Source organism: Pollicipes pollicipes, unplaced genomic scaffold (assembly GCF_011947565.3).
Source record: "Pollicipes pollicipes isolate AB1234 unplaced genomic scaffold, Ppol_2.1 Scaffold_3087;HRSCAF=3621_pilon_pilon_pilon, whole genome shotgun sequence".
Classification (NCBI taxonomy): domain Eukaryota; kingdom Metazoa; phylum Arthropoda; class Thecostraca; order Pollicipedomorpha; family Pollicipedidae; genus Pollicipes; species Pollicipes pollicipes.
The window spans coordinates 45,071,474-45,084,612 of record NW_023596225.1 but is presented as its reverse complement, the minus strand read 5'-3'; the positions used below and the strand labels follow the sequence as shown (position 1 = coordinate 45,084,612).

Here is a 13,139-nt window from a genome sequence, read left to right as displayed (position 1 = left end):
GACATCAGCTTTTTTGTGACATTAGTGTTTGTTATCAAGCACCAAACTGAGTGCTTGCCCTTGCATTGTGCATGGGCTGAAATCATTGCAGTTTTGTTATGCAGGACATGTCCAGCCTAACTTATTTTTTTGCACTCTGGGTGCTAGGACCCTGGAGGCCTCTTGCTTGCTGGAGATAAGCACATAAACATGATTTGGCACAGCTGCTCTGCCCTCAACTTTTTTTGGCGTGCTAATTTTTGTTCTGTTGTGTTTTATGTCTAATTTTGTTTCTTAAGTTAAGTTTTGCAGTGATAGCTTGTATTTGTCAAATAATCTTTTACTGTACCTGCAGACTGGGATAGGGTAGATGAATACTTGAATGGAACTGGTGCTTTTAACCTTAGATGGAGCATATTATAAGGCTTATCAGATCATAAATGTTGGTGATATGAATGCCCTTGTTTCCTGATATAGCTGAACATGTACCTGCTATTAGTTTTTTATTCTCAGACTGGCATAGTCCACTGACACTGACAGCTGCACCAGACTTATGAAAAAATACAATTTGGAGCATAACCCCCCCCCCCCACACACACACACACACTGCCCTCCCCATTTTCATGCTTCTGCATGGTACACCAGACATTCAAACCCTGTATTGCCAAGATAGCTAAAACTTTGATTGTTGGATTTGATGGGCCAGCATATTCACCAGCAGTGCAAAGGCTAGCAGTGCAAACTAAAAGCTATTGAATAATACTAACTATAGGCTCCTTTTCTTTCTTGTCAATGGATGGGACTATGAATATGATTGAAGTGTAGGTTTTCCTTCCTAGACAGACAGCATGAACACACATTAAGGCCAGTACTTAATATTTTGTTCGCAGTTTTCTATGGCCTGTCAATAAGTGCATAGGTAATGCTTATCTTCCAGGTCATATGTCTTGGTTGTTATGAAACTGTCATGTGATTGCTCACAAATAGATTGATATGTTCTTGATTACATGCCTAACAGTATATACCCTTGGATCTGTCTATACTGCTCATAATTTATAATCAGTGATATTAAAAATCTTATAATTTAACTACTTGGTCTGATGCTCTTTTGATTTCCTGATATATTCTGTGATAAAACATATTGTGCCAAATAACTGACACACCAGATTTGCCTTGCATACAGCCTTCCTCATGCAAATGTTGCTGTATGCTATCATTTACAGATAAGTGTGTCCCAGGCTACAAGATATGCCACTGAAGGGGAGGCTGTCATGCAGCATAAGCATGTTTAAATAAACTAGAGCAGACAACATCATCTGAACCTGCCATTTCACCTCTCCTGTGATCCCTGTTAGTCACCATGTCAGATGCCACCACTATGCTGAAGCATTGCTGTCGCGGCCTGGCCTCCGACCGGCTGAAGGAGCGGCGCGAGAGTGCTTCACAGCTGCGCGACCTGCTCAACAACGAGCAGCTGTGCGCCCTGCTGGACGCCGGCGGCCGCGACCGGGACCAGCTCACTTGGACCTATGTGCTGGCCAGCGTCATCACGCACTTCCAGAAGGAGATGACCAAGGCGGAGGGTGACGCGCGCGCCGGCAAGAACGCGGCCACGCGCGAGCAGGTGCCCCGCTGCGCGGCGTCGCTGCTGGGCGCCGTGGCGGCGCGCGCCAACCGCAGCCGCGCGTGTCTCGACGCCTCGATGCTGGCCGAAGAGCTGCTGGCCGCGCTGCGTCACCCCTTCCGGCGGCAGGCGGCTGCCGCCGAGCTGGTGCCGCTGCTGCGTGGCGCTCTGCTGGAGCCAGCGGCGGCGCGCTGCGAGCTGACGCTGGCCGACTGGCGCGCGCTGCTCCGCGGCGCGCGCGCACTGCACGAGGAGCCGCCACCCAGGGTGCAGCGCTACTCGCTGCACGCGCTGCTGGCGCTGACGGCGCGGCTCGGCTGCCTGCAGACGGCGCTGCTGCCGCGCGTGCGCGCGCTGCTGCCGCTGCTGGCCGCCGACGGCCTGCTGCGAGCGGCGCCGGCCGCCGCGCTGCGCCTGCTGAACGACGTGCTGCGGCTGGCGGCGCCGGGTGGCCGGCGGGCCGTGTGCCGGCTCGGTGAGCGCCAGTTTGACACCGTGTACCGGCTGTGGGACGCCCGCTGCCAGGACGGCGTGCTGGAGTTCATGCTGCTGCAGCTGAGCGCGCGCGCGCCGCTCTGTCGCCGGCGGCCGGCGGTCGGCCCGGCCGTCTGGGTCGGCCAGCTGAAGAAGATGTACCAGCTGGTGGTGGACGCGGTCGACGAGCGCAGCCACCGCAGTCACATCGTCGGCGGCGCCGGTGCGACCGACCACAGCCTGCCGCGGTGCTGGGTGCGCCTCTTCAGCCGGGTGGCGTACCTGCTGTTCGAGGGGGAGGACACGGTGTTGGACATCACGCAGGTGCCGAGCGGCTCGACCAGCGACGGCCGGCCGGCCAAGCGCCGCCGCCTGGAGGTGGGCGTCGGCGCCCTATGTGAGCGCATCCACGAGACGCGTGACTCGCCCCACTGCGTGCCCTGGCTACAGCTGCTGACAGGCCTGGTGGCGGCGCACCCGGACGCGCTGGGGCCGGAGCAGCTGCCGTGCTGTCTCAGCCTGCTGGTCAGCTGGCTGGCGGCTGACGGCCGCGCGCCGGAGGTGGTGCGGCACCAGCTGCAGCTGGCCGCCGCGCTGCTGGCCTGCCCGGCCGCCGACGCCGTGCCGGCCCAGCTGCGCGACGACATGGCGGCCGCCTGGGTGCGCCTCTGGGAGCTGACTGTGCAGGCGTCGTCGCTGGTGCAGTGTCATCCGGCTAGCCACGCGCTGCTGCAGTCCATGATGCGTCGGCGGGTCGCCCGGCCCGGGCGGCTGTTTCTTGAGCTGTACCTGCAGCGCGCCGCGCCGCCCAGTGCGCCCGCCGTGCGCTCGCTGGTGGAATTCCTGCGCGGCTTTGCCGTGCCGCAGCCGGCCGGCCCGGCCGCCGACCGCCTGGAGACGCGCGCGACCCTCATCGACTGGCTGCTGACGGCGGAGGTGGAGGCGCGCGCCGTAGCGGAGGCGCTGGCCCGACTCGTGCTGCGCGATAACACAGCCGAGCTGGCGCTGCCCGCCGAGCGCGAGGAGCGCGCCGACGACGAGCTCGCCAAACTGGGGGAGCTGTACCTGCGCAGCGATCTGGAGCTACCGCTGCGGCCCGGCGACGGTCCCACGCGTCCGTCGCCGGCCGTCGACGTGGCTGACGCGAGCGTGGCGCAGCTGAGGAGCCGGGTGCTGGCGGCGGTGGATGCGCGGCTGGCGGCGGCCGCGAAACGGCCTGCCGCCGCCGCTGCCGGCGGCGACGCCTCGGTGCAGTGGTGCCGGCAGGCGTGCGACGCCGCCTGCCGAGCGGCGGCGCTGTTGCGGCTCTGGTGCGACTGCGGGCTCCTCTCGGCCGCAGAGCTGGCGTCTGGGGCGGCGCCGGCCGGCAGTCTGCGTGCGCTCACCACCTCGCTTCTGCTGGCGGCCGCCGGCGAGCTGGACGCCGGCTCGCCCTCCGTCGTCGCCCCCCTTCTCGGCGACCTGCGGGACCTGTTCGCGACGCAGGCGGCGGCGACGGAGGATGAGTGGGCGCCGGCCGCCGGCCGCCGAGCCCTGGCGGTGTTGCTTGCGGTCGCCACGCCGCCCGCCTTCGTGCAGGCGTGCCTGCGTCTCGTGCGGGACGACACCGGCCGCCTAGTGCCACCCGGGCGGCGCGACGAGTCGTCCGGCTTGACGAGCGGCTCTTCCAGTGGTCAGATCGACGTGGATTTCGAAATATTGGAGACGACCGGCGCGGCTGAGGCGGCCGCCGGCGACGATTGCGTGCTGGAGATGCCGCTGCATGAGCTGGAACAGGCGCGACTGCTGGCCTGCACCATGCTCACCACCTTCGTCACAATGGACACTGCTGACAAGGTCGAGCTGTCGGAGGGGACCGTGCCCGGCGAGGTGATCTCGGCGCTGTTGGACGCCGTGTTGGATGGACGGCTGCAGGTCGGCTTCCCGGGCGACGCTCGCATCGCCATGCACCTGCTGACGACCCTGCCGTCGGCCGGCACGCTGAACGCCGGCCATGTCGGCTCGTTCAGCGAGCTTCTGCTGCTGGTGTGCCGCGAGTGGCCGCGTGACGCCCGCGTCAACCGCGCGGTGCTGGACGTGATGGCCGGGGGTTATGTGCAGCTGGTGGGACGGCTTGGCTCGGACCGCGACCGCACGGACGCCATGAAGTTCACGACCGTCATGCAGCGCAAGGCGGAGATGGCGCGCTTCGGGGAGCGCGGCATGCTGTCTCACTTGCGCTTGCTGGCGGCGCTGGCGCGCGCCGACCCGGCCGGCCGGTGGGCGGTGCTGGACGGCGTGTGGGCAGCACTGCCGCTGCTGACTCACCTCGGCGCGCCGAGCGAGCCGGAAGAGCGCGCCGACAGCGCCTGGAGCACGCATGCCTCCCGCATGCTGGCCGCTGATCTTCTCGAGCCAGTGTTCGAGGCGCGCGAGCGCCAGCCGGCCGCCGACGGCGCGACGCCGCCGCTGGACGACATGTTCAGCCTCGTGTACACTGCCGGCATGCAGTGCGTGGCGCCGGCCGGCGCTCAGCTGGACGAGTTGTCGCGCTTGGACGACGCGCCCAACCGCGCCGCGGCGCTGTGCCTGTCGCTGGCGCGCGTGGCGCTGGGCGCGGCCGTGTGCCTGCCGTCGGCGCTGCTGGCGCTGTGCCAGGTGTCGCGGCTGCATGACGTACCAGCCGAGATGGTGCTGCGCGCGCTGCGACACCTTGCGGCCGCACTCGGGCTGGCCTCGCCGCGCCGGCTGCTGGCCGCGCACCTCGACTTTGTGGTCGCGCGCTGGCTGGCTGTGCCGCTGCGCATCCTGGAGTTTCCCCACCGGCTGCTCGAGTACTCGTCCCCGGCCGAGTTCCTGACGGCGCAGCTGGGCTGCGTGGTGCCGCACCTGCTCGGCCGGCACGGCGATCAGCTGGCTGAGGTGGCCGAGCTGCTGGGCCGCCCGCCGGCCGAGCTCGGGCGCGCCTGCCTGCCGCAGATCGTGGCGCAGCTGGTGCCGGCGCTGGCCGCCGGCGGCGGCGACGCGCAGCAGCTGGCTGCCGCCCAGCGGCTGTACCAGCGCGCGCGCGAGCTGGTGGGCGGCGCCGAGACGTTCGACCGCGCGCTGGCCGCTCAGACGGTGTCCGTGATGACGGCGCTGTTCCGCGGACACGGCGCGCGCCCAGAGCGCATCGACGCCTGTCTGCGCTACGCCGCAGACCAGATGTACCACTGCAGCGTGGTGAAGAGCCTCCGCCGGCCTGAGGACGGCCTGCAGCGCCTGCTGCTCGAGCTCGCGGACGACGTGGCCGGCGCCGAAGGTGCCGCCGACCGCGAGCAGGCGGCGCGCGTTTACTGTGCGCTGCTTGGCCTGCTGGCCGACGAGTTTGCGCACCTGGAGCGGATGCGGCTGTTCGTTATGCGTGACGTGACGGCGTTCGTGCGTCACAGGCTGGCGGCCCTGTGCCTGCCGGCTGACGCCGCGCTGGCGCTGCTATACGTGCCGGCGCTGGAGCGCGTGTGTCGCGCGTGCGCCGCGCTGGCGCCCGACACTATGGCACACCATCTGGAGGAGGTGTGCTCTGCGCTGGTGCAGCTGCATGCAGCGGCCGCTGCCGGCGGGTGCGACGCGGTGGGCGCGGCGGCCGCCGGCGCGCTGGCCGCGCTGCTCGGCGAGCTGTCGGCCGGCTACCGGTCGGCGACGGCTGCGCTCACCTGCCTACCGACAGCCGGCCCGCTGAGCGAGCTGGCGCCATCGCCGCCGACCGACGCGCTGCGACGGCTCGCCGACAGCGGCGCGCTCAGCGTGAACGCGCTGCTGACGGCGCTGGCCGAGTTGGAGCGGGACGGGGCGCCGGCCGAGTGCGACCCCGGCCTCTTGGGCCGCCTGCTGCGCGTGGCCGGCGAGGCGGACGGCGAGACCGGCCGCGCCGCCGCGCGGCTCCTCGGCGCGCTCGGGCCGCAGCCGCTGGAGGGCGCTACCGTGCGGCCGCTGGCGGAGCCGTGGCAGCGCGCCGGGACGGCCGGCTCCGCCGACGCCCGCGACTGCCACCTGCTGTGGCGGCTGCACCAGCTGCTGGCCGACGCCGACGTGGCCGTGGTGCGCGCTGCCGGGTACGCACTGCGCGCCGTGCTGGCGGACCCTGGCGGCGCGCGCGCGCTCAAGCTCCTCGCTGCCACGCTTCCCGGCCTGGCCGAGCAGCTGCATCCGTTTCAGGTCACGCGGCGCGCGCTGCCGCGTCCCAAGCCGCTGCCGACGAGCGAGGCGCTGCGCATGGTCGACTCGCCAGCGCTGTGGATGCCCGAGCACGGGGAGTACGAGCCCTGGCTGCTGGAGCTCACCGTGACGCTTCTAGCCGTCGGCGTTCCGACGAGCCCGGAGCTGGCCGCCTACGCGCCGCTCTGCCGCGTCAAGGGCGCCGACTTCTGCCGCGAGCTCCTGCCGTACGCCACCAGGGCGGTGCTGCTGTCGAACAAGGAGCTGCGCGCGGCCGTCAGCCGCTGGGTGAACGGTCTGCTGCAGGAGCACCGTAGCCTCCGCCAGCGGGAGAGCAGTGCCGTCGCCTCGACGCCGACGCCGACTCCGGCGACGGCGCCGAGTCTGGCAGCCGACCCACGCTGCCTGCAGACGCTGCTGGACGTGGTGCTGTACCTGCGCCGGCAGCCTTTGCCGGGCGGCGAGCAGCCCGACTGGGCATGGGAGCGTCACTTCTGGCTGGACCTGCGGCTGCCGGCGGCGGCGTGCGCCGCGCTCCGCTGCGGTCGCTTCTGCGAGGCTGTCCTGCTGGCCGAGGTCTCCTGCTACGCCGAGCAGCGCGGCGACCGGCCGCTGCTGGACCGCTCGCCTGAGAGCGAGGAGCTGCGCGCACTGCTGCGCGAGGCGCATGTCCAGCTGGGCGACGTGGACGGCGTGGCGGCGCTGCGCTCGGGCGGCGGCGACGCGCGTGGCCAGCTAGTGCATCTGGAGCAGCAGGAGGAGTGGCTGCGGTCGCTCAGCGCGTACGACGGGCTGGCGGCCGAGCGGACGGCGGCAGTGCAGAGCGGCATGTTACGCTGCCTGGCAGAGCTGGAGCTGTTCAGCACGGCGCAGACGCAGCTGCGCGGCCTGACGGTGGAGCTGGGCCACCCGGACACGCTGCCTGCGCACTTGTTGGAGGCCAGCTGCGAGGCCGCGTGGCGGCTGGCGGACTGGTCGGCGCCTGCGCCGGCCGCCGCCTCCCGGCCCGGCTTCCACCAGGCGCTGTTCGGCTGCCTATCCGCCTACCGGGATGGTGACGTGGCTTCGGCGGCGCAGGCGGTGGAGCGCGGCCGCGCCGCCGCGCTGGCCGCGCTAGCCGGCCCCGTGGCGCCTACTGCGCACGCGGCCAGCCGCTGCCTCGGCCAGCTGCGCCTGCTGCGCGGCGCCGACCAGCTGTGCGCCGCTGCTGGTTCGGAGGCGGCGCTCGGCGCGCTCTGCCGGCGCTGGCGCCACGCGCCGGCGCCGGCTGTCTCCTTTCGGCTGGAGGAGCCGCAGCTAGCGTTCCGCGCCACGCTGCTCGGCGTGCTGGCCGCGCGCCAGCCGGCGCTGCAGGACGCGGTCCTGCTGCGCCACGACACGCTGCTGCGCCTCAGCGCGCGGGCGCGCGCTGCCGGCCGACTGGCGGCCGCCGAGCGCGCCGCTGCACAGCTGCCGGCCGACGCGCTGCCGGCTGTGCGCTGTCGGGCGGAGAATAGCTGGGCGCGTGGCGACGCCGAGCGCGCGCTCTGGCTGTGTCGCGGCGCGCTGGACGCGGCGCCGGCCGCCCCGACCGAGTCTGAGCAGCTGCAGCTGGCGCAGCTCAGGGTGCTGTACGCCGGCTGGCTGTCGGAGGTGCATGCTGAGAGTCCGCAGGCCGTGCTGAAGCAGCACCTGGCGCCGGCCATCGAGCAGCTGGAGCGGTACTCGGCAGCCGACGGTGAGTTGCCGCGCTCAGGGCCACAGCGGCAGGAACGGCCGGTGTGTTGGCGCGTTTGGGTGATTGCCTGGTGTGATGAGTGTGGAAAGTCCGTGAACCGCCTGAATTCGGGTGTGGATGTCTGTGAGTGCAGTGTAGCCCTGGCTCTCTTGTCCTTGTTCCCATCGCCTTGCGTCGGCGGGGTCTCTTTGATGCGTGTCTCTTGAATCTGCTGGTGTGTGCTGGACAGCATTTGTATTCAGGTTCGAGAACATCTGTGTCATGCAATTCTGTAGCCCGTCCAGCATGAGCTTTAGGAGCTAGTCCCGAGACGTCTGCGTCATTTTTACCATAATTGTCTTCGGATTAAGAAGCTGGGTCTGCTTGCGTTGGTTCGTTCTCTCCTGCGTCGTCTCTGCGCTAAGCGTCGCCTTGCGACCGCCAGGTGTGGGAGCGGAAGGGGCGCTGCTAGACGCCCACCACCTAGTCGGCCAGTACGCCGACGTCCAGTTTCAGCGCGTCGATGAGATCGTCTCGTCGCCGGCCTTCGCCGACAAGCGCGCCGAGGCAACGCGCATGCGCGAAGAGGCCGAGGAGTTCCAGCGGCACTCGGCCGACGCGACCAAACCCACGCTTGAACGCAAGGACTTGGCGCGCCAGCGCCAGCACCTATTACGCTCGGCCGAGCTGGACGAGTCGGAGCTGCGACAGCATGAGGAGGAGCGCGCCTCGTTCCAGCGCCAGGCCGTGGCCAGCTATGTGCGCTGCCTGCAGCTGGGCGACCGGCGCGACCTGCTGATGTACCGCGTGGTGGCGCTGTGGCTGGCCGACGAGTCGGACCAAGTGTGCAAGCAGCTGGGTCCGGCGGCGCCGCGGCTCGCCTCGCACAAGTTTGTGCCGCTGCTACAGCAGCTGGCGGCGCGGCTAGGCCGGCCGCGCTGGCACTCCGGCTCAGCGGAGCTGCTGCAGCAGCTGCTGGAACGCTGCGCCTCTGATCACCCACACCACACGCTGCCCGTGCTGCTGGCGCTGCAGCACGCGCGCGCCGACGCCGGTGCCGGCGCGCCTGCCGCCGATGCGGCCACCCAGCAGCGCACTGCGGCCGCGACGCGACTCGTGGCACGTCTGCGCGAGCGTGACGCCCTGGCCGACCACGTGCGCCAGCTGGAGGCGGCCAGCCGTGCGCTTATACAGCTGGCCAACCACGTGCACAACGGCGGCGGGTCCAGTCAGGGCCGCGTGCCGGCCGCGTGCGGCCTGCCACTGGACGCCCTGCCGGCCGTCGCCGTGCAGACGGTCCCGCTCCCCGTGCGGCCGGACGGCGACTACACGGCCGCCGCCAGCGTCGTGCGCTGGGACGACAAGTTCAGCATGGTGGGCGGCTTGAACGCGCCCAAGAAGCTGCGCTGCCTCGGCAGCGATGGCCGCTGGCGGCCGCAGCTGCTCAAGGGCCGCGACGACCTGCGCCAGGACGCCGTGATGCAGCAGGTGTTCTCCGTGCTGAACCTGCTGCTGGCGGAGAGCGCGGCGCCCGGCCAGCAGCGGCTCGCCATCCGCACGTACAAAGTCGTGCCGCTGTCGCAGCGTTCGGGCCTGATCGAGTGGTGCGTGGACACGCAGCCGCTGGCCGAGTACCTGACCGGCGGCGGCCGCGGCGGAGCGCACGAGCGCTACCGGCCCGACGACATGACGACGGCTCAGGCGCGCGCCGCCATGACCGCCGCCGCCAAGAAGACGCCCGAGAGCAAGCGGCGCGCCTTCGATGAGGTGTGCGCGCGCCTGCGGCCCGTGTTCCGCCACTTCTTCCTGGAGCGCTTCCCGGAGCCGTGCGCGTGGTTCGAACGGCGCTTCGCATACACCAACAGCGTGGCTACGTCCTCGATCTCGGGATACGTGCTCGGCCTCGGTGACCGGCACGTCAGCAACATTCTCATCGACCAGGCGTCGGCCGAGGTGGTGCACATCGACCTGGGCGTGGCGTTCGACACGGGCCGCCTGCTGCCCACCCCGGAGACGGTGCCTTTCCGCCTCACCCGCGACCTGGTGGACGGCATGGGCGTGGCCGGCGTCGAGGGCCGCTTCCGGCGCTCGTGCGAGCGCACGCTGGCCGTGCTGCGTGAGAGCCGCCAGCTGGTGCTGACCATCGTGCGCGTGCTGCTGGACGACCCGCTGTACGCGTGGACGCTCACCGCCGACAAGATGGCGCGCCTCCAGCAGCGGCGCGTGAAGCGCGTGGTCGACAACCGGCAGGCGGAGCGGGCGCTGGCGCGGCTGGACGAGAAGCTACGCGGGCAGGAGATGGGTCGGCTGATGGACTGCGCCGCTCAGGTGGGCCACCTGATCCAGCAGGCGCGCGACCCCGACAACCTGTGCCGACTCTTTAGTGGCTGGCAGGCTTACCTGTAGGCGGGTGACTGTGTGGCGCCGGACAGGGCGGAGCGGGAGCGGCCTGGCGGTGGGCGGGCAGGGACCGGGAGCCAGGCGCCCGCGGGTGGTGGAGTGGGCGGAGCGGCCGTGGATGGTGGAGTGGACGGAGCGGCCGTGGATGGTGGAGTGGACGGAGCGAGAGCGGCCCCGCGGTGGGCGGGCAGGGACCGGGAGCCAGGCGCCCGCGGGTGGTGGAGTGGGCGGAGCGGCCGTGGATGGTGGAGTGGACAGAGCGAGAGCGGCCCCGCGGTGGGCGGGCAGGGACCGGGAGCCAGGCGCCCGCGGGTGGTGGAGTGGGCGGAGCGGGAGCGGCCCCTTGCGGTGGGTCGGCTGGAGGCCAGAAGTCAAGCGGCCGCAGAGGGCGGTGCCGTCCGTTGGTTTCTCACAGAGGGCGTTTGATGGTGCCCGTGCTATTGGCTGTGCGTTGTGATGTGGCGGATACCGTCATCGTTGTTTTTTGATACTGAAAGGAGCAACTTGTTGCGGGTCGCCAATGTGCTCAGTAAAGAAGCGGGTATGATTTACTGGGTAATCAGTCTGTCCTGCTTACTGGGAATCTGCCCGATGTAGTTAGATGGTACTGCCTGTCGATATCACTGCATTGCTGCCGGTCAGGTTGCCACCGCACATCATGCAGTCTTTGTCTTCAGGGTGCATTGTTATTCGACCTCGCGCTTGTCGAGTGTCTCTGTGTGCCTTCTCGCCTACGGATGAGTATACTCCATTGTTTACTAGCATGCATTATCATAGTCGCGATACTGACGCTACATTGCAATACAGATAGCATAGTCATGCTTTTCTAACGGATCCTTTTTTCTTGACTTCAAGGTGTAATCACTTACCACGCGTGCATACTCCAGAAACGCTGAGTTGCGTATCACTTATATTTCTCAAAATAAATGCAAGCTGCACATGATCTCTACTTTAACTACGGCTCGCCGACGTGCGTCTTAACTGAAGATTCTGCCAACGTAGAGTCGAGGTTGATAACAGCAGAAGTTAAAATCAGACCACGTCCATTATTTCCCCCTCCGTAGCAGCACACAGAACCGTCGACGCTCTTCTGCTTCTTTGAGCAGAGGCCGGCAGAGCGGTGAATGGTATGAGTGGCTGCCGGCCACTGTGGTAACCCGCGTCGCCTGCCGGTGATGTAAGGTGACTGGCAAGTTTCGTCGCGGCGCTCTCGTTCCGGAAAGTCGTGTGCCGGCTGCGGTGAGCCTCAGGACAGCGGCTGGTCCGATCGGTCCGGTGATCTGGTCGGGTTTTGCCACTCGTGGTATGGGCGCCATGGGAATCACTTACTTCCACGAATAGTGTGCCAACACCGTGGCGCAGTGGCACTTGTGCCTTGCGTGTGTGGATTGCCGACTATAAAACATGTATATAAGACGAATGCACATGCCTTGCAGAACTAAAACGACTGTCCGAGTCTCGTATCTGTTGGCGGAGGCGGTTCATGGCAGTCGTTTCAGCTACAAGTAAGTCGAACATCAACAGTAGCATTAAAATTGCGTTATTGCTCTTGAGAACAGCTACTGGCGGTTTACGCCACTTGGCATTACTGATGTGAGGATTTCCATAATTTTGGTACTCATCAGAAGGCGTATTTCGCAAGGTTTTTGTTTATTAGTTTTTGGTAAACTGATACGACAGCGGTATTGGCCTTATTCTTCGGAAAAACCAGGAGAATGGAGACATAGTTAGGTTGATATTTTGGCAGCATGCCTTTCCCGAAAGAATAGCAGAAGTGGGAATAAGGATAATACTACTGTCTTATCTGTGTAACTAATGTTCCTCGCTAATGCACTGAACAATTTACGTAAACTGATGAAAGTTTCTTTCTGAGCATCAGTCCAAGGCCCTCTTAAAATTAAGCAGGTTTCTGCAGCGGGCGATCAGAATCGTGATCGTCGACCGCCTAGAGCTCATCGAGTTGTCTGACGAGGGGCTGCTGGAGGAGTTGGCCGAGCAGGGGGTGTGCGAGGTCAGGCGCTTGCCCTCCTGCCGTCCCGGGTTCGGCCCCAACCCCCTGGTCCGCCTGCGATCTAGGGGGCTGGAACCCCTGCGAGTCATCCATTGCGGACACCTAGAGGTCCCGGTTAAGGCCTGCCCCCCCCCCCCCCCTCCCCTTAAGGCAGCGCCACACGTGCCATCGGTTCGACCACACCGACCGGGCCTGCCGGGCTGCGAACCCGACCTGCGGCAGCTGCGCCAATCCCCACCACACGCGAGTGTGACGTAGAAAACCCGCGTCGCGCCACGTGCAAAGGCCTGCACGCTGCTTGGGACCGCCGCGCTTGTCCCGCTTGGCAAGTGCAGCGTGAAGCATTCGAGACGAGGCGAGGCGAGACGAGAGCTCCACTCTCAGGAATGGCCTGCGCCGCGGGAGGCGTACCGTTGCCCCGTCACTCTTCTGACGCCAGCTCCACGGCGGCGCCCCCTCCCTCCCCCGCGTCCTCTTGAGGAGCCCGAGATGCCGAGCCAGCGCTGTGCACAACGCGGCGCTTCCCCTCAGCACGCCGCTCATCCCCAGCAGGTCAGCCACATTTGGTGCGGCGTCCGATCGGACCCGCGCCGGTCAAATGAGTTGAGACGAATCCGGTGGCTGCGGGTCTCCCTAAGGAGGGACCCGCCCCACCAGACTAAGAGAGCCTGTGTCTCACCTTAGCACGCCGCTGTTGCCTTCCCCACCCATAGCGGCATCCCGTCACACTTGGAACACATAGCTTTGACAAGAAACGTGACTTTCAATGTCAATGTCAA

At 66.5% G+C, this 13,139-nt stretch overlaps 1 protein-coding gene across 1 annotated transcript; it reads left to right on the top strand.

The window, feature by feature from the left end:
• The first annotated feature begins 659 nt into the window (after positions 1 to 659).
• Positions 660 to 10,388, top strand: tefu (Serine/threonine-protein kinase tefu). The gene is made up of 13 exons (XM_037213030.1): positions 660 to 1,603; positions 2,225 to 2,455; positions 2,813 to 3,088; positions 3,344 to 3,568; positions 3,656 to 4,312; positions 4,472 to 4,636; positions 4,715 to 4,936; positions 5,174 to 5,344; positions 5,378 to 5,476; positions 6,110 to 7,204; positions 7,838 to 7,970; positions 8,395 to 8,966; positions 9,042 to 10,388. The coding sequence occupies exons 1-13, from the start codon at positions 1,340 to 1,342 to the stop codon at positions 10,353 to 10,355; spliced, it is 5,424 nt and encodes a 1,807-aa protein (XP_037068925.1). The 5' UTR covers positions 660 to 1,339; the 3' UTR covers positions 10,356 to 10,388.
• The last annotated feature ends 2,751 nt before the right edge of the window (positions 10,389 to 13,139 follow it).